Source organism: Microcebus murinus, chromosome 11 (genome assembly GCF_040939455.1).
Source record: "Microcebus murinus isolate Inina chromosome 11, M.murinus_Inina_mat1.0, whole genome shotgun sequence".
Lineage (NCBI taxonomy): Eukaryota > Metazoa > Chordata > Mammalia > Primates > Cheirogaleidae > Microcebus > Microcebus murinus.
Window position 1 is genome coordinate 46190419 of NC_134114.1, and position 22826 is coordinate 46213244.

General features: G+C 34.4%; 1 protein-coding gene across 1 annotated transcript in view; it reads left to right on the forward strand.

Annotated features, from left to right (window-relative positions):
* Positions 1–22826, forward strand: part of RNF180 (ring finger protein 180) — a 126685-nt gene that overhangs the window by 13471 nt on the left and 90388 nt on the right. The window contains exons 3-4 of the mRNA XM_012784053.3: positions 103–1062; positions 3951–3986. Coding sequence (XP_012639507.2) covers positions 103–1062; positions 3951–3986 — 996 coding nt within the window. The remainder of the gene's footprint in view (positions 1–102; positions 1063–3950; positions 3987–22826) is intronic.

A 22826-nucleotide genomic window follows, 5' to 3' on the forward strand; every position in this document is an offset into this window, starting at 1 on the left:
GCATAAAAACTTTCATGTGGTCGGCTTTTTTTTTTTAACTAACATTCTCTTTGGTTACTTCACAATGAAAGCATTGTCTTTATTTTCCTTTATTACCTGTAGGCCCAGTGGACAGTTGGAAAACTGAATTGCCCTTTCTGTGGGGCCCGTTTAGGGGGCTTTAATTTTGTCAGCACTCCAAAATGTTCCTGTGGCCAGCTTGCAGCTGTACATCTCTCCAAGAGCCGGACCGATTATCAGCCAACACAGGCAGGCAGACTAATGAGACCATCACTGAAATACTTGTCACATCCTAGAGTTCAGTCAGGTTGTGACAAGAAAACTCTGCTGACAGGTGGTGGCTCCAAAAACAGAAATCACAGGCTTTTAAACATGGCCCAAAATAATAATGACCCTGGAAGATTAACAGAAGCACTCTGCCTGGAGGTGCGATCAACATATTTTGAGATGAAGAACGAAAAACTGCTCTTCAAAGAACCAGAACCAAAGTACCAGCTTTTTGTTCCACAGCTTGTGACTGGCAGATGCACTACAAGAGCTTTTCATAGAAAATCACATAGTTTGGATCTGAACATCAGTGAAAAACTGACTTTATTACCCACCTTATATGAAATCCATAGTAAGACTACTGCCTATTCCAGGCTAAATGAAACACAGCCTATTGACCTTTCAGGCTTGCCTTTACAATCTAGTAAAAATAGATGTTCCTTTCAGAATCCATCCACTTTTGATCCTCATATGCTGCTGCAAAGGTTTTCAGTGGCCCCCCACGAGACCCAGACACAAAGAGGAGGAGAATTTCAGTGTGGTCTAGAAGCTTCTTCAGTGTACTCTGACCATGCTAGTACTAACAACCTTGCTTTCCTGATGGACCTGCCCTCAGCTGGCAGGAGCATGTTGGAGGCCTCGGAGGAAGAAGAGCACCTCTCCCCTCTGGACTTCCTGCACTCGGCTAATTTTTCCTTGGGTACCATTAATCAGAGGCTCAATAAGAAAGAAAGGAGCAAATTGAAGAATCTAAGAAAGAAACAACGAAGACATGAAAGATGGCTACAGAAGCAGGTAATTTCTTTAAAAAAAGAGTTTACTTAAAATTCTGTTTTATAAATATTGGGATTTGGGGAGTGGAGCTAACTTTTCAATACCTGTATTACAAAGACTTGGTTTTAATAATTTTTGAAATGCTCTTTTTAAGTACACTTAGTATTCATGCAGCCCTATTATAATTGACATGTATAACCCTGTCTCTATGCTTCATATGTGTTTAGAAAAAGCCTTTATGTAGTTTTTCCCAATTGTAATATATTTAGAGCAATATTAATCTTATCATATTGAGACTGGATTGTTTGTCACATATATTTTAAATTTATTACATGTTAGAATTGTTTTGCAGTGATTTTATTTCAGGTTAAGTTGGAAAAAATATTTCTCTAAATTTAATCAGGTGACAAATGTATTCATTTTTCATCAAATTTAGCTTAAATGAATATTTTTAAGGAGCTTATTTAATTATGTGCCCACAGGATCCAGATTAACTGTTCTAAATTGTGAAAATTATCTAAAGAGCAATTTACCCTTACTGTAATTTTGTAGGAGAGTGTGCTTCTCTGTGATTTGAACTACCTCAGTACCCATGAATATATGCTCCAGAGTGGGATGTGTGAAGAGACTGAACAATAAGAGTTAGGTGCTGTGGAAACCAGTTAAACCAATGGATGAGACACTTGTGAAAATTTGGAAGTTTGAGGACTTGTATATTTCTGAGTAAATCTTTTCTGCAAATTGCCTTTATTAGTTGCTTATTCTTTATAGACAGTAGTCTTTGTTAATCAATGTGTTGATTAACAGTATCCTTAGAGCTAAAATATAGAAAACTGCAGCTTCATATAATAGTTACTCTTTTAAAAAGTTAAGTGAACACATGGCTTATGATCCTTGTTGTAGGCTCGATAGAATAAAATCACTGCATTGACTGCTTCAGTCAGATTAGGTGTTTTTTCATCTTTTTACATAGTATAATTATAATTATAGGTAATTGCTCCTTATATTTTTGACTGATTGCTAACAAGAACATTCCAGTTTGGTTTATTTGCAAGTGATGGCATAATGTGATATCAAAGTATATATTCCAGAATATAGAGAGTGAATATATTTTAGCATCAATATAATATACTTCATGTTTTAACACTGAAGCTGCAAAATTCAGAATTTTTATTGAGAATTTGACTTATACCTAGATAAATTGGAGGTGATCATATGTTAAATGAATATTCAGAAATAATACCTTAAAATGATTAATGCAATGTGAAGGGCTCTAAAATGATTAATTCTCTAGCAAATAGAAATTTAAAAGAAGTGTGAAAATTATACTTCTTCTATACTATAAACATATGTAGATAGCATCTTCACGTTTTTAGAAACGTGTTTAATTCTTGGGCTAGGTGCTTTGGAAAACCTCAGCTATATTAGTAATCATTTTCCAGCATGGGAATACTCTATTGTATTTAATATATAGTTTAAAGTAAATGCAAGGTTAAGGATTTTTTACTTTTGTATAGATGAAGTTATTTCCATTCATTCACATATGTGATTTAACCAATCTGCTAGCCAATTGATCAGAATTAATAATTCTTAGTCAAACCTGTTGTCACAGGTCAGTGTAGGGAATGATATGGATCCTAATAGGTTTGATTGGTTGCACAAGAGCTACAGGCAAACAAATGCTCAATGTCTCTTTAGCAAAGAAAATTTAGGAGTAGATAGAGCAGCTTAGAAATTTTGTGAGTTAGCGATGTGAGTACATATCATGGTTAGAGCCAGAAAGAATAATCATAATTTTTACAAGCCTGTCTTGCTAATTCAAGCAAAAAGACAAATCCTAGAATGAGTTAATAATGGTATAGAAATAATTGTATAGTTATGTGATGACTCATTCCATGTTTACTAAAGATTAATTCTGTAAACATTTATCAAATGCTAATTTGGGATATTGTGCCTTTGGGTAATGACTTCAATACAGATCTTGCCTTTTTTAAATGAGATATATAAACATATAGTACATAAACTATTAAAAGTTATCATTTTTCATGATAATTAAAAGGTTTAAAATAATTGGTTGAGAAATCTGGATTTCTGACTTTCACTGATATTTTTAATGCATTTTTGTATAAGATAGACATCTTTCAATGATATTAATATATACCATGATAGAAAGTGTTAATGGTACTGCAAAAAGTTATTTAAATTTTTGAATCTTAGGGATGTAGATGAGATTGCTATTAAAGCAGAAAATACAGCCAGTTTTCAGTGTTTTTGTTCAGCAAATGTTAATTGAGCATCTATTTTGGAGAAAGACAGCACTCAGCTGCATTTAACCAGCAGACCTACTGTTTTTTTAAATCCAGCATAATTGTTTTGTGTTTTATTTTTATTTTTTAAAATTATCATGCAATAAAATTGATTTATCCTTGGTGTACAGATCTCTGATTTAAATGTGTATAGGTTTATGTCATGACCACCACCATGGGGATACAGAACAGTTTTGTCACTCCCAAATTTCCCTTGTGCTATATACCTTTACAATCACCTCCTTATCCCATCCCTGATCCCTAAAAACCATTGATCTGTTCTCCATTACTTTAGTTTTATATTTTTGTTAATGTTATAAAATATTATTAGTACAAATAGACTCATATGGTATGTAACCTTTTGAGATGGGCTTCTTTTACTCACAAAAGTTGCCTATGAGTTTTATCTAAGCTGTTGCATATATCTATAGTTTGTTCTTTTTTATTACTTAATATTATCCCATTGTGTGAATGAACCACAGTCTATCCATTTAGCACTTTTGAATGGCAGGTGGATTGTTTCAAGTTTTGGCAATTATGAATAGAAGTGTTAAAATGTTCATATATGTATCTTTGTGTGAACCTAAATTTTTATTTCTCTAGGGTAAATACCCAGGAATGGGATTGCTGAATCAAATGGTAAGTGCATATTTAACTATATGAGAAACTGTCGAATTGTTTTCTAGAATGGCTGTACCATTTTGCATTCTAAGCAGCAATGAGAGTTCCATTTGCTGTGCATCCTTGAAAGCAAGCACCTGGTATTCTCAATATTTTTTATTTTAGTCATTCAAATAAATATGCAGCAGTATCACATTATCGTTTTCATTTGCATTTCCCTAATGATGTTGAACATTTTTCATGGGCTTTTTTTCCTACTTGTATATAATCTCTAGTGAAGTGTCTATTCAAATCTTTTGTTCACTTTTTAATTGGGTTATTTTCTTCCCATTGAGTTGTGAGAGTTCTTTATACATTTTGGATACAAGTCCTTCATTGAATATGTAATTTTTAAGTAGTTTTCTCAGTCTGTATCTTGTTGTTTTATTCTCTTAACATTTTTTTCCTGCAGAGCAAGCATGTTTAATTTTGATTAGCCCAATTTCTGAAATTTTTTTAATGGATTGTGCTTTAGGTGGCATATCTAAGGACCCTGCCTCATCCTATGTTATGAAGATATTCTCCTGTGGGTTTCTTTCTAGGAGCTTTGTAGGTTTTAGTTTTACATTGAGAATTATGATTCATTTTGAATTAATTTTTCAAGATAAGGTGTGAGGTTTAAATCAAGGTCCATCATTTTGTATACAGATGCTCAATTTTCCAGTACCAATTATTGTTAACACTGTCCTTTCTACATTGAAATGCTTTTGCAAATTTGTCAAAAATCAACTCACTGTATATGTGTGGACTCTGTTTTGTTCTGTTCATCTTTATGTCTGTCTTCTTGTTAGTAGCACTTTTTCTTGCTTATCGTAGAATGATAGCAAGTCAAAAAAATCCTCTGATTTTATTGGTTTTTATTTCAAAATTGTTTTAGCTATTTTAGCTCCTTTGACTTTTTATATGAAATTTAAAATCAGCCTGATTATAGTTATAGAAATATATTTTTGGGATTTGGGCTGGAATTGTATTAAATCTGTGGATTAACTTAGAATTAAAATCTTTATGTTGACTTCTCAAATCCATGAATATGATATCTTTCTTTTTATTAAGGTTTTGTATTATTCTTTCTATGTAGTGCTAGATACTATTTGATAATACTTTTTGAGGATTTTTTTTTTGGCCTCTATGAAGAATATTGGTCTGAAATGTTCTCTATTTTTGTGCTGTATTTGTCTGGTTTGGGTACTACAGTATTGCTGCCCTTATAAAATGAGTTCTTTCCTCTTGTATTTTCTGAAAAATATTGTGGAGAATTAATATTGTTTTTACTTAAATATTTGGCAGTTTAACTACCTGGGCCTTGAGATTTCTTTGTTGGGAGGCATTTAACTATGGATGCAATTTCTTTAATAATTATGGGACTATTTAGGTTTTGACAGTTTGTGGTTTTCAAAGAAGTTGTAAAAATTACGTATGTAGCATTGTTCATAGTATTCATTATTTATTAGTATTTTAATGTCTGTTGGGTCTGTAATGATATCCTCATTTCAATCCTGATAATGGCAATTTATATCTTTTCTTTCTTTTTATTTTAGTTAATAGAGGTTTATAAATTTTATGGATCTTTTCAAAGAAACACCTTTTGGTTTCTTTTGTTTTTCTCTATTGTTTTACTCTTTGTATAGTCATTGATATCTGCTTATATCTTCATTATTTACTTCCTTTGCTTTCAGTTTATTTTTCTATCCTTTCCTAATTTTTATGATAGAAATTTATATGTGAAATCTTTCTTTTTTCTCATCTGAGCATTTAATGCCATAAATTTCCCTTTAATTAGTGCATTAGCTATATACTGTAAATTTTATTGTGTTGTATTTTTATTTTAATTCACTTCAAACTTTTTCTAATTTCCACTGAGACTTCATTTGGTCCACTTAGTTCGTCGAAGGTGTTAGTATAATCATGATAAGGCTAAAATATCAGCATTTTCAGGAAATTAATAAAAAATTTAATCCTGGGCAAAATATTTTCTCCCCTGAATTGAGAGAAAATAAAGATACCACTAGTATAATTGCATAATATTTATAAATAATTCTATTTAAACAGTGTTTCAATTTGCTGTGTTTGCATTTCTTAGCCTTGAACCTATTTAATACGAATAAAAGAAAAAGTCTCTTTAAAAAAGACCACAGGAAAAAATTGTGAAAAGAGTTTGCCTTAGGTTTCTGTGGAGTGTTGTACATGAAAATTTAAAATAATTGACCATATGTTATTGTTTGTAACAAATCACTGAATCATTTACAATAATTCTATTATGTTATTTTCAGTGAGCTAAATGAGTTGAGGTGTTTTGTGTTATTAAAAGAGTATGATTTAGGCACTGTGGAGAATACAGGCCAATAAATTATATTAAGGCCTGTACATACAGGTTTATCTAGAAAAGATTTATCTTCTGCCAAGGCACTTAGTTTCATTTTTATGATTTGTACATGAGGATTATTTTGAAATTTTCAGTTTTTAACAAAGTCCATTTAATCTTTTATCACTTGATTCATCATCTTCAAATCTTGCACAGATTATACTTGAGATACATATTTGGTTGTTTGTGCTTCAGAATTCTAATAATTCAAATATTAAAGAATTCCCCATTCATTCACCTCTTCCTCAAGCAGAAAATTAATGGCTTATTGAAATGAAAATCTTCACTAATGTGAATATTTTAATTAAACACAGAAACTTAATCATGACATGGTCATTTAGGAAAGAAGAGAATAGATTGAAAGAACATCATGATGATCAGTGTTTATTGCTTACTCTACCTTGTGTCAGATTAATAGTTCGATATAAGTTTGCCATTCTTCATTTTATAAATGCAAAATTATCTAGGGCTTGCTCTATTAGTTAATACTTCTAATTTCCCTCTACCTTGCAGAAAGTCACCATTTAGTAGGATGATATAGAAATATGCAGTCAGTTTAAATAAACATGACTAAATATCTTAATTTTGCCTTCCTGCTACTTTAATTTTAAAATATAAATGAGTAGGTGTTGAGAAAAATTATATAGAATTGATAATGCCTTTACCTTAATATTAATAGCTGCTTAGAACATTTTTGGTTTATTTCTTGTTGTTATCTTTTTATTTTATACATTTAAGGTGATACAAGTGCAGTTTTGTTACATAAATACATTGTGTAGTGGTGAAATATGGACTTTTAGTGTAACTGTCAACCTGAATAGTGTACATTGTATACATTAAGTAATTTCTCATTCTTCAACTCCCTTCCATGCTCTCTCCCCCTGCTGAATCTCCAGTGATGATTATTCAGCAATTTTAAAAAATAAGTGGTTTTTACTTTAGGATAGATTTAGATTTATAGAAAAGGTGTGAAGGTAGTATAGAGAGTTGTCATATGCCCAACACCCCAGTCTTTCCTACTATTAATTTTTTACTTTAATATGGTACATTTGTCACAATTAATGAACCAATATTGATACATTATTATTCTAGTTTATACTTTATTTAGATTTCCTTAGTTTTTACCTAATGTTCACTTTTTTGTTCCAGTAGCTCATCTGGGATACCACATTACATTTAGTTGTCATGTTTTATTAGGTTCCTCTTTGCTGTGACAATTTCTCAAGACTTGCCTTGTTTGGGGTGACCTTGAAGTTTTGAGGTTACTGGTTAGGTGTCTTGTAAAATATCCCTCAACTGGGATTTGTCTGATGTTTTCCCCCTGATTAAACTAGAGTTATGGGTTGTGTCATGGGTTCCCCAAACCACCCCCATGCTTGATGCATCACTAAGAAGACTCATAGAAATTAGCATATAGTCATGCTCCCATCTATGTTTCATTACAGCAAAAGGATACAAACCATCATCAACAAAAGGAAAAGGTGCATGGGGCAAAATATGGAGGAAATCAGGTACAAGCTTCTAAGAGTCTTCTCCCTTTGAGATTACATAGAATTGTTTAATTCTCCAGCAATAAGTTCTGACTACAAAGGTGAAATGCCAAGGAAGCTCATTATAGACTTAGTGCCCAAGGTTTTTAGGATGGTCATGTAGGCTCCCTCTTCCTGACATATACCAAAATTCCAGACTCCCAGGAGAAAAGTTCTGGTGTTTGGCATAAACCACATTGTACAAAAAGTTTAGGCACAGTGAACCACTTTTGTCAATTAGGATGTTAGGAGCCCTCCAAAAATTCACACTTCTGGTGCCAGTCAAGAGCCAGCCTTGTAAGTGAAGACAGGCCTCCTATATTAACTCTTCTCTCCACGTGGATTTTTGGGAGGAAGACCACAGAGATAACATGCCATTCTCATCACATTACAAGAATATATATTATCAAGGTGACTAATTGTTGATGTTAACTCAGGAATGTTTTGTAACAGGAAGGAAAGATAATAATAATAAATGTCACACTTCTATATCCCTTATATTAGATAGTTTTCTATTGCTGCTGTAACCAAGTACCACAAACATAGTTGCTTAAAATAACAGCTTTATCACCTTATAGTTCTGGAGGTCATAAGTCTAAAAATGGGCCTTGTGGGACTAAAATCAAGGTGTTGGCTGGGTTGCATTTCTTCTGGAGGCTCCAGGGAAAAATATGTTCCTTGTTTTTTTCCAGCTCATAAAGTCTGCCCTCATTTCTTGGCTTGTGGCACCCTTCCAGCAGCGGCATCACTCCAACCCCTGTTGTCTTTCATCACATCTTCTCTCTGATCCTTTTAGGGGGCCCTTATGCTTACATTGGGTTCACCTGGATAATCCAAAACGATCTCCCCATCTCAAGGTCCTTAACTTAATCAAAGCTGCAAAGTCCCATTTGCCACGTATAGTAACATATTCACAGGTTCTAGGATAGGATCAGGAGGATGTGGACATCTTTGGGGAGTCATTATTCTACCTACCTCACGTTAACTTTCTGAGCGCTTTATTTCATATAATCCTGACCCAATTTTGTGAGATAATTTATATTACTGTCTCCATTTTATAGATGGAGAAACTTTAGCTCAGAGAGGTTAAATAACTCCCTAGGCCCACAAACCTAGTAATAATCTAGGTTCCAATGTTTCTGCTCTTGACCATTAGTTTATAGTCTTTCAAGAATTAAAATCCTCCCAATTTTATCTTTCTTTAATGACTCAGAAAATATTTTACTATCATAGACTTTTATTCTCAATACTGTTTTCTTCATTTAACTTATGATCATTTAGTAGTTTACTCTTTGCGAGAAACAGTGCTAAGTATTGAGGACACAACAATGAATGAAATTTCACCCATCTCCTCAAAGACCTTTGAGTGGATGGGGAAGACACATACCAATTTCAGTTACCATTTTCTTGGGCATTTGCAAAAATCCAATATCACAGAGAATTTTGGCCAACAGGTTACTTAATATGGGATTGTTTTGGCCAAGACCTTGAAATGCAACTCCAAATTCTAGAGCAGTTACAAAGGAGCAAGTTTGATTGGGAGAAGGTGGGGAGACTGTGCAGAAGTGGGAAAATTGAAGACAGAGAAGGGGAAGATGATCAGCTGGTAAAGAATTATGATGCTGTGGTCAGAAACTTATATTTGACTCTGAGGATGCTGGGTAGCTGCTGAGGAATCTGAGTGGCACTATGCTTGGCCCACTGAGCTCAGTAAATTGTTACTCAGTACAGGAATTGAACAAATAAATTATGTGGCTGATGCTTTAGGCATGGTAAATGACTTATGGGCAAAAGCAAGCAGTCATTCTTAACACTGGTTTACAAGTCCCGTTAGGAATTTTAAAATATCTCAGTGCTCTGGGCTCTCGCAGATTATGCTTCAGTTGGCCTAGGCTGGGCAGAGTGAGTGAGTGAGTAAGAGTGTGTGTGTGTGTCTGGCTGTCTTAAATTCTCAAGTGATTCCAAGCTGTATCCAGGGTTCTTGAGAACTATTAGAAGGAAGAAAGGTTAACAGAAAATAATTAGAAGAGGTTTAGACTTGAGTTAATAAAGTCCTTGACAAAGCATTTATTAACAAGAGCAGAGAGAATTAGTTCTGATGGATGTTACAGAGGGAAAGGCAGCTGACCTCAATGGTTGCCAGGCAGAGAAGGAATTAGATAAAGATCCATACGTAAGGGGACGAGATATTTTGATCCTATAATTTCCAACACCTAATATAGCTCCTTGCACTTAGTAAAAGATCGTATAAATATCTATGTCCAAGTAACATTTAGTATATTCAGATAGCTTTGCTTTTCTTAGCCTGATATTGAGAGAATGAGAGTCTTAATTAGGCACAAAGGAGAGGAAGGGAGAGATGACAAGCAGCAGTTAACATTTAATGAGCTTCAGTGTGTTCTAGGTATAGTAGGAGGTGTTTTACTTGTATTACCTGATTTACATGAGCTCTTAGGTCACTGAGCATAGGGAAGTTCTCAGGAGAGCAGGCTTTGGACAGCTAGAAAGGAGCCCTGACCTCCTCAGGTGCTGGGGGCTGGTGGGTGGGGGCAGGAGAAAGACAACTGGAAGGTAGGAGAACAGCAGAGATACATGTTCTGTTTTGTAAGTGCTATGGTTTGAATGTGTCCCCTCCACAATTCTGGTATTGTCTATGTGATAGTATTCAGAGATGGGGCCTTTAAAAGGTGATGAGGCCATGAGTGCTTCTTCCTCATTTATGGGATTAAGGCCCTTATGAAATAGGCTTCAAGCAGTATTTGGCTAGCTTGCTCTCTTGCCCTTCCACCTTCTGCCATGTGAGGACACAGCAAGATGGCCCTCACCAGACCACATGCTAGCAACTTGATCTTAGGCTTCCAGCCTCCAAAACTGTGAGAAAATACATTTTTTGTTCTCTATAAATTACCCAGTCCCAGGTATTCTGTTATAACAGCACAAACAGACTAAGACACTAAAGTTTTGTGTAAGGCTAACTTGTTTGGGGAAGGGAAAAGTCAGAATTATCAGTGAGCTAGTCCCAGAGTAATACATACAGAAGACTTACCATACAGGTCTGAGCTTAGCACTAGCTGTGTTTGATTAATAGAACTACGCAATGCCTTCACCTCTTTTGTCCTTGTGCAGTGAAGACTGCCTGGTTTTTATTCTAAACCTCCACTCTTGGCTTTATTTACCACATCACCCAAGATAAACACTGCCTACCTGTTTTTCGACCTCACTGTCCCATTTTTAAAACCACATATCACTTGTTGGCAGTGCCTCATTGTTCTAGTCAAACCTCCTTAAAACCTCCTTGTCCTATGCTGAGAGGCAAGTGCTACCCCTTCTTCTCCCATATGGAGACCTCAAAATATCAGCTTCCATGTACCCCCAAACTGGGAAGGTGCCTGGAATCCTCTGCTTGGTTCAGTATATCAACCATAATTATCATCTGAGATTTCTTTTACAAAAAGTATTTTAATTTTTGATTTTATAAACAGTATAACAGTGTTAGAGAAAGTACAGAAAACTGAAAAATATATTTAAAATTCATTTAAATGCCAGATTTAAGAGAGTGGTTACCTATAAGAGGTAAGAGGGATATGATCTGGAGTGCTATATAGAGGCCTCCAACTCTATTAGTTATGTTTTATTTCTTAAGCTGGATGGTGTTATCACAGATGTTCTGTTTTGTTCCATTTTATATGTCTCCAATATTTTATTGAAGAATTGGTTGTAAATCATACCAACCTAATAATGTCATTCTCTTTTTATTCATTACTTTGCTGCAAAATCTCAGATCATTCAACTTTGTTCTCCTTGTAAAACTTTAGAGGGAAAATCTCCAACAGATCATATAGGCAAGTATTGTTTTATATGAGAGACTCAATTTTTTAATAATGCTTTTCTATTTAATCAGAATAAAAATTGAATATTTAATAATCCATAACCAAAACTTTCCACTAGAAAGTAATTACATGTCTGTGTTGCACTGGGATATGATATTCAGCTCTTAAATTCTGTGCTTTTATGATCCTCTCTAAAATGCTAGATTATAAAGGTGAAATGAATCATCTTGTTTTCCAACACCAGAGGGCACCAAATTTCCTCTTGGAGCAAAACAATCAAAATAATTTTTTTTCCATCAAATAATTTCATACACTGAGTAGAATATGGAATGGTATACTTTTAGTTTCTTGACAAATCAAAAAGTAAGAGATTTTGTGTTTTGTGAGAAAGGGTTTAGAGAATCATAGTAGGGCTTTCTCTTGCATGTGCAGTTTTCTGAAAATAGGCATGTTCCCTAAATTAAAGATAAAATATCAGTGGCAAGTGTTGTGCTTCAGTATGGAGGGGGGTGCTAACAGAGAGGAGTGAAATAATGTAAGCCAGTAGATTTCAGTGAACTATTCATACACACTGATGTTTAGCTGAGTTTTCTTAAATTACATTTCATAGATTATCCTTCCCTCATTCTTAAATAAAAGTGATTGGAACAAGGCCAACCCAATGACTTCTTTTCACTAATTATGCTTTTTTTTTTGTCCAATTAAACAGTTAAAGATATTTTTACATTGTACCCTAAATTGTTTCTGGCTATTGTATTTTCCTTTTTCTCTTTTATCTCCAGCCACAGCAATTGATAATCTGTTTAGTTGTCTAATCACTAGCAAATACAAATGAGGCAACTTCTATAAAGCAGTAGCATAATCCAGTGGGATAAATATTAATACAAACATGTATTTTAAGGAAGTAAAGGCACTAGGTCCTTATATATACCTACTTTGATTGTGCACTTCTTTCCTATTGCTGCTGTAACAAATTACCACAAATTTAATTGCTTAAAACACAAAAATATATTATAGTTCTGGACATCAGAAGTCTGAAATGGATCTCGCAGGGCTAAAATCAAGGTCTTGGCAGGAGTGCATTCCCTTTTGGAGGCTCCAGGGGAGCCTGTTTTCTTGCCTTTTCTAGATTCTGAAGTCTGATGGTATATTGGCTCATAACTACTTTCCTCAAAGCCAGCAATAACTGGTTGAGTCTCTGTCATAATGCCATCTCTCTCCTGCCTTCTACCTCATTTCAGGACCTGTGATTACACTGGGCCCCCTCTCCCAATTAATCCATGATAATCTATTTTAAGGTCAGCTGCTTAACAACCTTAATTCCATCTGCAATCTTAATTCTCTACTGCCGTTTAACATAATGTATTCACAAGTTGTAGGGATTAGCATGTGTACATCTGTGGAGGAGGGAGGGAAGCATTATTCTACTCACCACAGATGGTTTTGGTGGAATCTTTGAGTCAGGCCAGATTGAAAGAGAAGAGGCAGCTACTGTAGGTCTTGATAGCTTCTAGAAAAATGAATGTTTTCTTTGACCTTACCTGGAATTTTCACATTATTCATTTCTCTAGTTTTTCTTGGGGTTCTGAAAATGAGTATGTGTTCTAGGAGGCATAATTGATTCATTATGTATCTACCGTATCATAATTTGGCAGAAATGATTGGATTAGTCTATTGGGTCTTGCTTAAGTAGGATAAAAGGCAATTAAGTTTGGAATGGGGAGATGTATCATGAAAGGTAAGAGGCACGAGGCATTGTTTGAAAGGTTTAGAGGACTCTGAATATAGAAAACCTCATGAGAGCAAGGGCTGTTTAGGTAAAATGTGTGGTACCGAAGTTAATATTGACCTACCTTGCAGTGTTGCCTGGATCCAGGGCTCTGAGTAAAGAAACATTAGATTATAAACCACATCTTCTTGGTACATAAATAACTCCCAAGTTGCATTAGGCTACGTCAAGAACTTTAGACTAGCAGGGTCCATTTTAGTCCATAAAACTAACAGTCACACTGGCTGGGATTGGTGTCTCATGCTTGTGATCCCACTTGGTAGGCCAAGGTGGGAGGATCACTTGAGGCTGGGAGTTCAAAACCATCCTGAGCAACATCGCTAGACATCATCTCTACCCACCCTAAGAAAAACCAAAACAATAAAAAACAAAAACAGTCACAGACCAGATATGTATTAATGATAAAGACAATAGCTTTCATTTGAGTGCCTGTGTGTGTTAGTTTTTTGCACTTATTAATGAGCCAAGTAGTCTAAAAGTCCAGTTTTTGTCAGTTTATTCAAAGAATATTTTTTAAAAAACAAATGCCATATGAAAGACGATCTTAATTTTTTCCCAGGTGATGTAAATTTAATGAGATATAGATGCCACAAATTTGCAAAGTTTGATAAGAGTTGAGCTGTCTTTGAGTTCATTAGTTATGTAGGTTCCGAATGATTATGCTAAATATTGAAGCTAGAACGTCAGCCTTTAAACTAATCAGTAATAGTTTGGGGAATGGTGTCTGTTGTGGTATGATCAAGATTTTCTGCTTACCCAGAAGTGAATTGCAAAATTCTGCTCTACTGGCAATCTCTGGAGCATTCTGTGTAGTCCCTAAATTTTATGCAGTGACATCATCTAGCCTAGATCAGATGAATGTGTTTATTATTGGGGTCATCCAAGAGAGCAAAAAGTGTTTGCAGCCACTAGGAATATTTATGAGCCAAAGAGAAGCGCTTATCTCAGTGCATTTGTAATTGTAGGAGGTTGTCCCTATATTTTATGTAACTAGTCTTTGTGTTAGGATAATTTGCTTTTTCACAATAGATTTTATCAAAGTTCAGGACTACATACTTAAGAAATCAAAAATCTTTATTTATACCCACTGCTTGATTAGCACCTATTAGACAACTGTTGTCATAGTAAGTGTCAGAAGTTTCCTATCTATTAGTTAGTAATAAATATTGAGAATGTAATGTCTTCACCTTCACAAAAGTCTTAGTGTATAGACTAGGTTTATATTTCTAGCCTTTTGATAAAACTTGGCCTCAGGAACATCTTTAAGGAAGAGTTGAAGATTTTAATCTCTTTGGATTGATTTCTTTACACCTTAAAGAAATGTGTAGTGCATTGATTTTCAAATGCTCATCTGTGGACCAGGTACATCAAAATCACCAGGGGAGCATTATACAGTTTCCCTGGAGATGGTAGTTTTATAAGTCTGAGATGGGCCCAGACAAATTTTAAAAGCACACTGGTTAATCCTAATGTACAACCAGGCTTGATAACTTTTAGATGTTTATTCTAAAGTCAACTAGACTTAAAGTTTAGGAGATTATTTTCTCCTTGCTGTTATTAGACTACATCTGTTAAAAATAATAAGATCAGTATTGATGAATGAAAATTAATAACCTTCTTAAATGGTTTGCCACATTTAAAGGATTGGCTTCAAAGGTAAAATATTTTTACTTTGGAATCAAAGAATGGCAATAATAATAATAATCATAAACAATAACAGCAGTAGAAAACAAAAACATTTGCATAGTGCTTACTATATGCCAGGTACTGCTCCAGTACCTTTAGATATATTATTCACCTAATCTTCATGGCAACCCTGTGAGATACTTTATTATTGCCATATTACATGTGGATCAACCCTGTGAGATACTTTATTATTGCCATATTACATATTGCCATATTACATGTGGTGCCCAGAGTCACCAAGGTAGTAAGTGGTAGAGCTGGGATTCAAACCTAGGCCATGAGGCTTAAGTAGCTGTGCTCTTAACCATTATGCGCCATCCTCTGCTTTTCATTTTATCTCATGATTTGTTTATGCTGTGGAGTCCTTTATGGATAATAAGAAGCAGCACAGTCAAGTTGGTTTAAAACCACAGGCTTTGTGGGTAGATTCTACACAGCACTGGCAAAGTAATCTCTCAAGTGAATTATTTACCCTTTCTGGGCCTTAGTTTCCTCATCCAAAAAATGAAGTTTACAATATATATTACTTATAAGGTTGTTGGTAAGACTGAATTAAGAAATGTTTTCAAAATATTGAACACGTGCATTTTATACATAAGTACCCAGTCATTTATACCTATCATTATTATATTAATATAAGTTTTGAGACATTAAACAGTCAAGAAGCCTAAAATATGAAAAATTATTGGCAAACAAGACTGTGCAGAAAGTACTGGCAGGTTAGACTTTAGCAGTTGTAGGTCTATGTGAATATTCTAGCAAAAATTCTCAAGTGCAACAATAGAAATATATGGTTTGCTGTACAGAAATAATTTAGAAGGACCAATTTAAAACATCAGTATTTTTAAAGGGTCCTGTGGTTAGGATATTAGTCATAGCTTATGTGTCATAAAAGTTAAGACCACAGATCCAAGCACCAGGCACAGGTGGTCCATCTCTAGGGACTCATTGCTACAGGAGAGTACCAAAAGACCATAGGGAAATTCAATAAGGAAGCACTGTGACGGTCTCCTAAGAAGATTATAGTGGCCAATGGTGAGAACTCCCAAGAAGCAGAAGATATATCTGAGGAAATATCCTTTGGGCAATTCTTGGTGTTTTTGAGATGCCACTTAAGTAATTTTCTTACATGAAGTTATCTTGATCCTGAACGACAAAGAGGAAAAAAAATTTTCCAGGGTTTGACTTTTAACTTACAAGTAGTTTTTTTTTTTTTTCCCCCTGAAATCTGGGACATGTGGGAAGTTGTGTGCAAAATCATCATACCATTACCTATGAAATGACTTACTACCCTTATAATTTCCGTTTGCTTCTTATATGAATACATACTTTCCTAATTTTACTTCTTTCTCTTGTTACTTCCAGGATTACTTCTTATTACACCAATAGATAAGATTCTTCTCATTTGACCTTCTTTACTAGTCTCTTCTCTTTTTTTTTTTTTTTTTGCAATCTGTATTAATGTGTTTATAGCTCCACCTTTGTTCTTTTTACTATTGTTTTCCCAAACTTTGAGTATAGGTGTCTACTGAATAAATTAATATCTAAGTTTCCATTTGAGGCCTTTGCTGATCTAGTGTCAGTTGTAACCCATGATTTTTGTACATATACTGTATGTTTCAGCCTTGTTGGACTCCTTACTGTACTGTGAACATTTTTCATCTCTTAGCTTTCTTTTGAGGTTTCACTTGCCTGTATTGTCCTTCCAAACCCAGAATATCCTCTTGATTTGCATAAGGTGCAATTAAAAGAACATCTTTTTCTTGGAGTCTTCCATTACCTACTTAAGCATAAATTTTTGTTTCTTTACTTGTAAACCCCCAAATTTGCCTTATCACCTCTACTATATTTCCTGTAAGTCAGTGAAAAATTACTAAACCAGATGTCTGTGTGTCATCCAGGGATAACCTCTAACACAGCTTTACATATAGACACTCAATAAATAGTTGTTAAATGAATGGATTAATATAAGATCCATTTAGTGAATTTTTGTGAAAAGGCAATATACTGAAACTTTACATAATTATGAGTTATTTCATGGATTCATCCATAGACAGGTTGAGTAATCCTTATCCTAAATGCTTAGGACCAGAAGTGTTTTGGATTTTTTTTTTTTTTTTGGATTTTGGAATATTTGCATATTTACAAGGAGATGTCTTGGGGGTAGAACCCAAGTCTAAACACAAAATTCATTTATGTTTCACAAACACCTTATATAAATAGTCTGAAGGTAATTTCATACAATATTTTTAACAATTTTGTGCATGAAATGAAGTTTTGACTGCAGCCTGTCATAAGAGGTCAGGTGTGAATTTTCTGCTTGTGGATGTTGGTGGTCAAAAACTTTCAGATTTTGGAGCATTTTGGATTTCAGATTTTTGGATTAGAGATGCTCAACCTGAAGTATATACTTTGTATTAGGCTTACTTGTAAAAGTTTGAGATTTGTGAGCTTCCAATTATCTCTTACTATATGCTATCCCACAACTTACTGGCTTGAGACAATATCAATTTTATTTGTTTCCAATTCTGTTGGTCAGCAATTTGGGGTAGTATCAGCTGTTCATTTTTTCTGCTGGTCTCACCCACATCATCTGGGACTCAACTGGGCTTCTTTACATGGTGACATTGTCTTCTAAGAGGGTTGGAGTGGAAGCTGAAAACCACATCAGGCCTAGGCTTGGAAATCACAGAACATTGCTTCTACCACATAGTGTTGGTCAAAGCAAATCACGAGACTAGCCCAGATTGGTCGGGTAGAAAAAGAGATTCTTCCTCTTGATGAGAGGAACAACAAAGTCACATTGACAAGGGACATTCATACAGGCATGGGAAGAGTTATGACCATCATTGTAGACAATATATCATAAAGATTGGGACCCTTATAATGTTGAGAGATAATCCTCAGTTTTCTTTTGTTTCCTGTAAGAAAATTCCTTGGAAAACAGGTTGCACCCAAAGCACTTTGCTGTCTGATAGACTATACTGCCTTTTGGTTTAAATGGATCTTGCTGAGAAATTTTAAAATACAACCTATGTTCAGGGCCCACTTCCAGAGATTCCTATTCAGTTCATCTGGAAGAGGCCTCATCAGTGACATTTTTTAAAAACTTCCTGTGTTCCTGGACTGTAAAGTTTCCACTGAGAAATTTGCTGCCAGATGTGTTGGAGCTCCTTTTTATGTTACTTTTTTTCTTTTTACTTGCTTCCCTTTAGGACCTTTTATTTATCAATGACCTTTGGGAACTTTATTATTAATGCCTTGAGGTAGTCCTGTTTGGGATAAGTCTGCTTGGTGTTCTGTTACTTTCTTCCACCTGAATATTTATATCTTTCTCTAGGTTTGGAAAGTTTTTTGTTATTATTTCTTTGAATAAATTTTCTACTCCAATGTCTCTCGCCACCTCCTCTTTAAGAACAATAACTCTTAGATTTACCATTTTAAGGCTATTTGCTAGATCTTGTAGGCATGCTTCATTTTTTCTTACATTTTAATCCATCCAGGTCTTAATTTATCTCTTTCAGATTATAAAGGATGACCTCTAGTTCTAACTTTTTTTTTTTTTTTTTTTTGAGACAGAGTCTCACTTTTTTGTCCAGGCTAGAGTGAGTGCCGTGGCGTCAGCCTAGCTCACAGCAACCTCAAACTCCTAGGCTCGAGCGATCCTTCTGCCTCAGCCTCCCGAGTAGCTGAGACTACAGGCATGAGCCACCATGCCCGGCTAATTTTTTTTTTATATATATATCAGTTGGCCAATTAATTTCTTTCTATTTATAGTAGAGACGGGGTCTCGCTCTTGCTCAGGCTGGTTTTGAACTCCTGACCTTGAGCAATCCGCCCGCCTCGGCCTCCCAAGAGCTAAGATTACAGGTGTGAGCCACCGCGCCCGGCCTAGTTCTAACTTTTAATGCTGATAAGCATGGGTTCTGGACCCAGACTGTGGGTTTTAATCATAGCCCTATTGTCTATTGTTTAACCTAAATACATTTAAAATCTTTGTGCCTCAATTTCTTTGCAAAAATGGATCTAATACTACTATTTACCTTATATGGTGGCCATGATTGAATGAGCTAATAAATATAAAATAGAACACAGTGGGCACTTAACAAAACACTGAATAAAAGTTAGCATTAATAATAATAGCTAACCAATAGAATATAATAATAAGAGTAAACCAATATAAATTCTAAATGAAAAGTATCTCAATATTTTTTCTCTAAGAATTTTTATTTTTTAAGTAAATGTTTGTTTTTGTTTGAGAGCAAGCATTAGTAGGTAATCTGCCTTTAATATCTTTAACAATGAGGTAGAGGTTGAGCATCCCTAACCCCAAAATCTGAAATGTTTTGAGCACACCAACATGTTACCACAAGTGGTAAATTCTACACCTGATTATGTGACAGGTCACAGTCAAAATGCAAACATCAAAACTTGTTTCATTGCACAAAATTATTAAGAATATATAAAAGTTGATGTTGAGTACATGTGACACATGTTTTTCCATCCTTGTGATACCTCCCTTCGAAGGATGGGCTCAATCTGTATCTAGGATAGTATAAGAGGCGCTACTTTACCATTTAATATCCTGAATTTAAAAAATATAAAAATAAAATAAATAAAAATACCTTAAACATTTTTAAAAATGCATAAAATTATATTCAGACTGGTGTGAAACATGAATTTTGTGTTTAGACTTAGGTTCCATCTGAAATAAAAAAATAAAAAGCCAAACTCTAAAACTTCTGGTGTTAAGCATTTCAGGTAAGGATTACTCAACCTGTAATACTTCTGAGGGATTCTATCCAAGAGAGGGACTCTTAAGGGGAGATATATACCCAAATATATTATTCATATGTATGAAAAAAATCAAATTATTAAAAGAATTATTTTTAATTTAAGATAACAAAGTATGCTGTTTGAATTCAAATTATTTAAAAATATATTTGCTCTATATTATGTTTGAAGTTTAAGTTTAGAAAGTAAACTTAATTTATGTCATTGTAGAGTGTCCATAAAAAGTTGTTTTTGTTTTATAAAAAGAAAATATCTGAATACCTGCTGTGGAGAACCATGACAGAGAATCATGTATTATATGATTACAGATTTTACTCTAAGCTCTTTGAAGGTATTGACTATTTCTTATTCATATTTTCACCTGGCACCTATCAGGACCTTGGTAAATACTGAGGAGATCTGGTGAAGAAATAAATGCTTGGAAGGCTTTAAAATGCCACTTTTGAGAAAAATAAACTATTATTACTTTTAAGGAATAGGAAAGTTCAACGTGCGTTACTGGTAACAAAAAAAAAAAAAAAAGGAAGAAAATCTTACATCTTGATTTTTAAGTGTATTTTTATAGTTGCTGCATACATCCTGAATAAAGACCCAAATAATATACTTGACTTCATTTATATCCTTTCTTTTGGTATATAAACTATGTCCACAGAATACCTAGACATAGGAAATTTATCTGACAGGGAATTTTTCTTTAAATATTAAATCTTTATTTTTATTTTAAAATATTGACTTCTGTAAACTTTCATGCATCTTAAATTGAAATCTTTAAAGAAAACAAACAAAAAAATTGTGTTCCTTTTCTATCTCCAATTCTGTATTTAGTTTTTAAAATTTTAACATTCTATGTCACCCAATATTCTCTAAATAAAATTGCAAATTCCTAGAAGCAGAATTGTAAGATCTTGGCTTGATGCATATTACAAAATTGTACCTCAGAAAGATTTAACCAGATTTCCTACTGGCAATTCATGAAGAGCCTTTTTACTGCATGTTTAAAATCACTGGGTAGCTGGGTAGAAAGTTCTGCATTGCTTGCTGTTTGACCACTTCATGGTATTCTTGTTCTGATTTAGACCTTTTCTTCTGGCTAGTTATCTCCAAAGGTCCTAGAGTTAATAAAGTCATAAGCCAAAGCAGAATTATAACAGTAATATCAGACACGCTATTAGCCAGAGACCAGTTTAATCATTTAAAAAACCTCATAACCAACTCTTACGTAGCACTTACTATGTGCCAGGTTCTGTTTGAAGCACATTACATCTATTAGTTCATATTAATTCTTATAATCACCCTATAAAGTTGATAATGTTATTTTCCCCTTTCATAGGTGAGGAAACTTAATCACATAAAAAGGGAATAAGTAGGTTAAGATCTAGATTTGGGGGATGTAGCTGTAAAACAAATATATTTGTGCTCAGGAAAAATATATTGATTTCTTTGTTTTTATCAAACAAAGTAATCTGTTTTAAGCAAAATGGAATATTCAGATAAGCAAAAAACCTTCCACTATTACCCTTAATCTACTATTCCTATATATGCATATATTGAAGTAGAATAATTTTATGCATACTGTTCTCTAGCCTTTTTTTCTTACTTAGCAGTGATCTCTAAACATTTTCCCATGTCGTTAACTATAGCTTTATATCAATATTTTATGGCCACACATTATTTCATTTTATAAATATACCATAATTTATTTAACTAATTCCCTTCTTTGGTCACTTTGTTAGTTTACTCTTTTTGGCTGATATAACCTATTTTCTATAAATATTTCCAGTCTTGTCATTTCCTCAGGGTAAATTCCTTGAAGTGACTATTGCTAGGTATAGTGTTGCTTAACTTCATACCCTTGCTGCCATCCATTTGCTATACTGTCATTATTCCCTCAAAGATTGACAGGTCTTTTAGCTAGCCATCTCCAGTTTTTAGTCAAGGAGATTGGCATCTCCTTAGAAAGAGACCTTTAGGTTCTTTTGTGGGTTTTTTGTTTTCAACCTTTCTTTAACTTTTGTGGGTTTTTTTTATTTTTGTTTGTTTTGGTAAGAATACTTAACATGAGATTTACTTTTAACAAATTTTTTTTTTTTTTGAGACGGAGTCTCACTTTGTTGCCCAGGCTAGAGTGAGTGCCGTGGCGTCAGCCTAGCTCACAGCAACCTCAAACTCCTGGGCTCAAGCGATCCTCCTGCCTCAGCCTCCCGAGTAGCATGTGCCACCATGCCCGGCTAATTTTTTCTATAATGCTACAGTGAACATATGAATGCTAATATCCATATTAGATCCTGACTTCAATTCTGTTGGATAAATATCCATAAGAGGTATTACTGGATCATATGGTAATTCTTTGTTTTGGGGGGAATTTCCATACTGTTTTCCATAGTGGTCATACCATTTTTCATTCCCACCAACAGTGTGTAAGGGTCCCCTTTTCTGTACATCCTCACTAACATGTTGTTTTTTTATTTCTATTGATAATAGCCAGCCCAACAAGTGTGAGGTGATATCTCATTGTGGTTTTGATTTGCATTTTCCTAATTATTATTATTGTTATTTTTTGAGACGGAGTCTCACTTTGTTGCCCAGGCTAGAATGAGTGCCGTGGCATCAGCCTAGCTCACAGCAACCTCAAACTCCTGGGCTCGAGCAATCCTACTGCCTCAGCCTCCTCAGTAGCTGGGATTACAGGCATGTGCCACCATGCCAGGCTAATTTTTTCTATATATATTAGTTGGCCAATTAATTTCTTTCTATTTATAGTAGAGAGGATGTCTCGCTCTTGCTAAGGCTGGTTTCGAACTCCTGACCTCAAGCAATCTGCCTACCTCA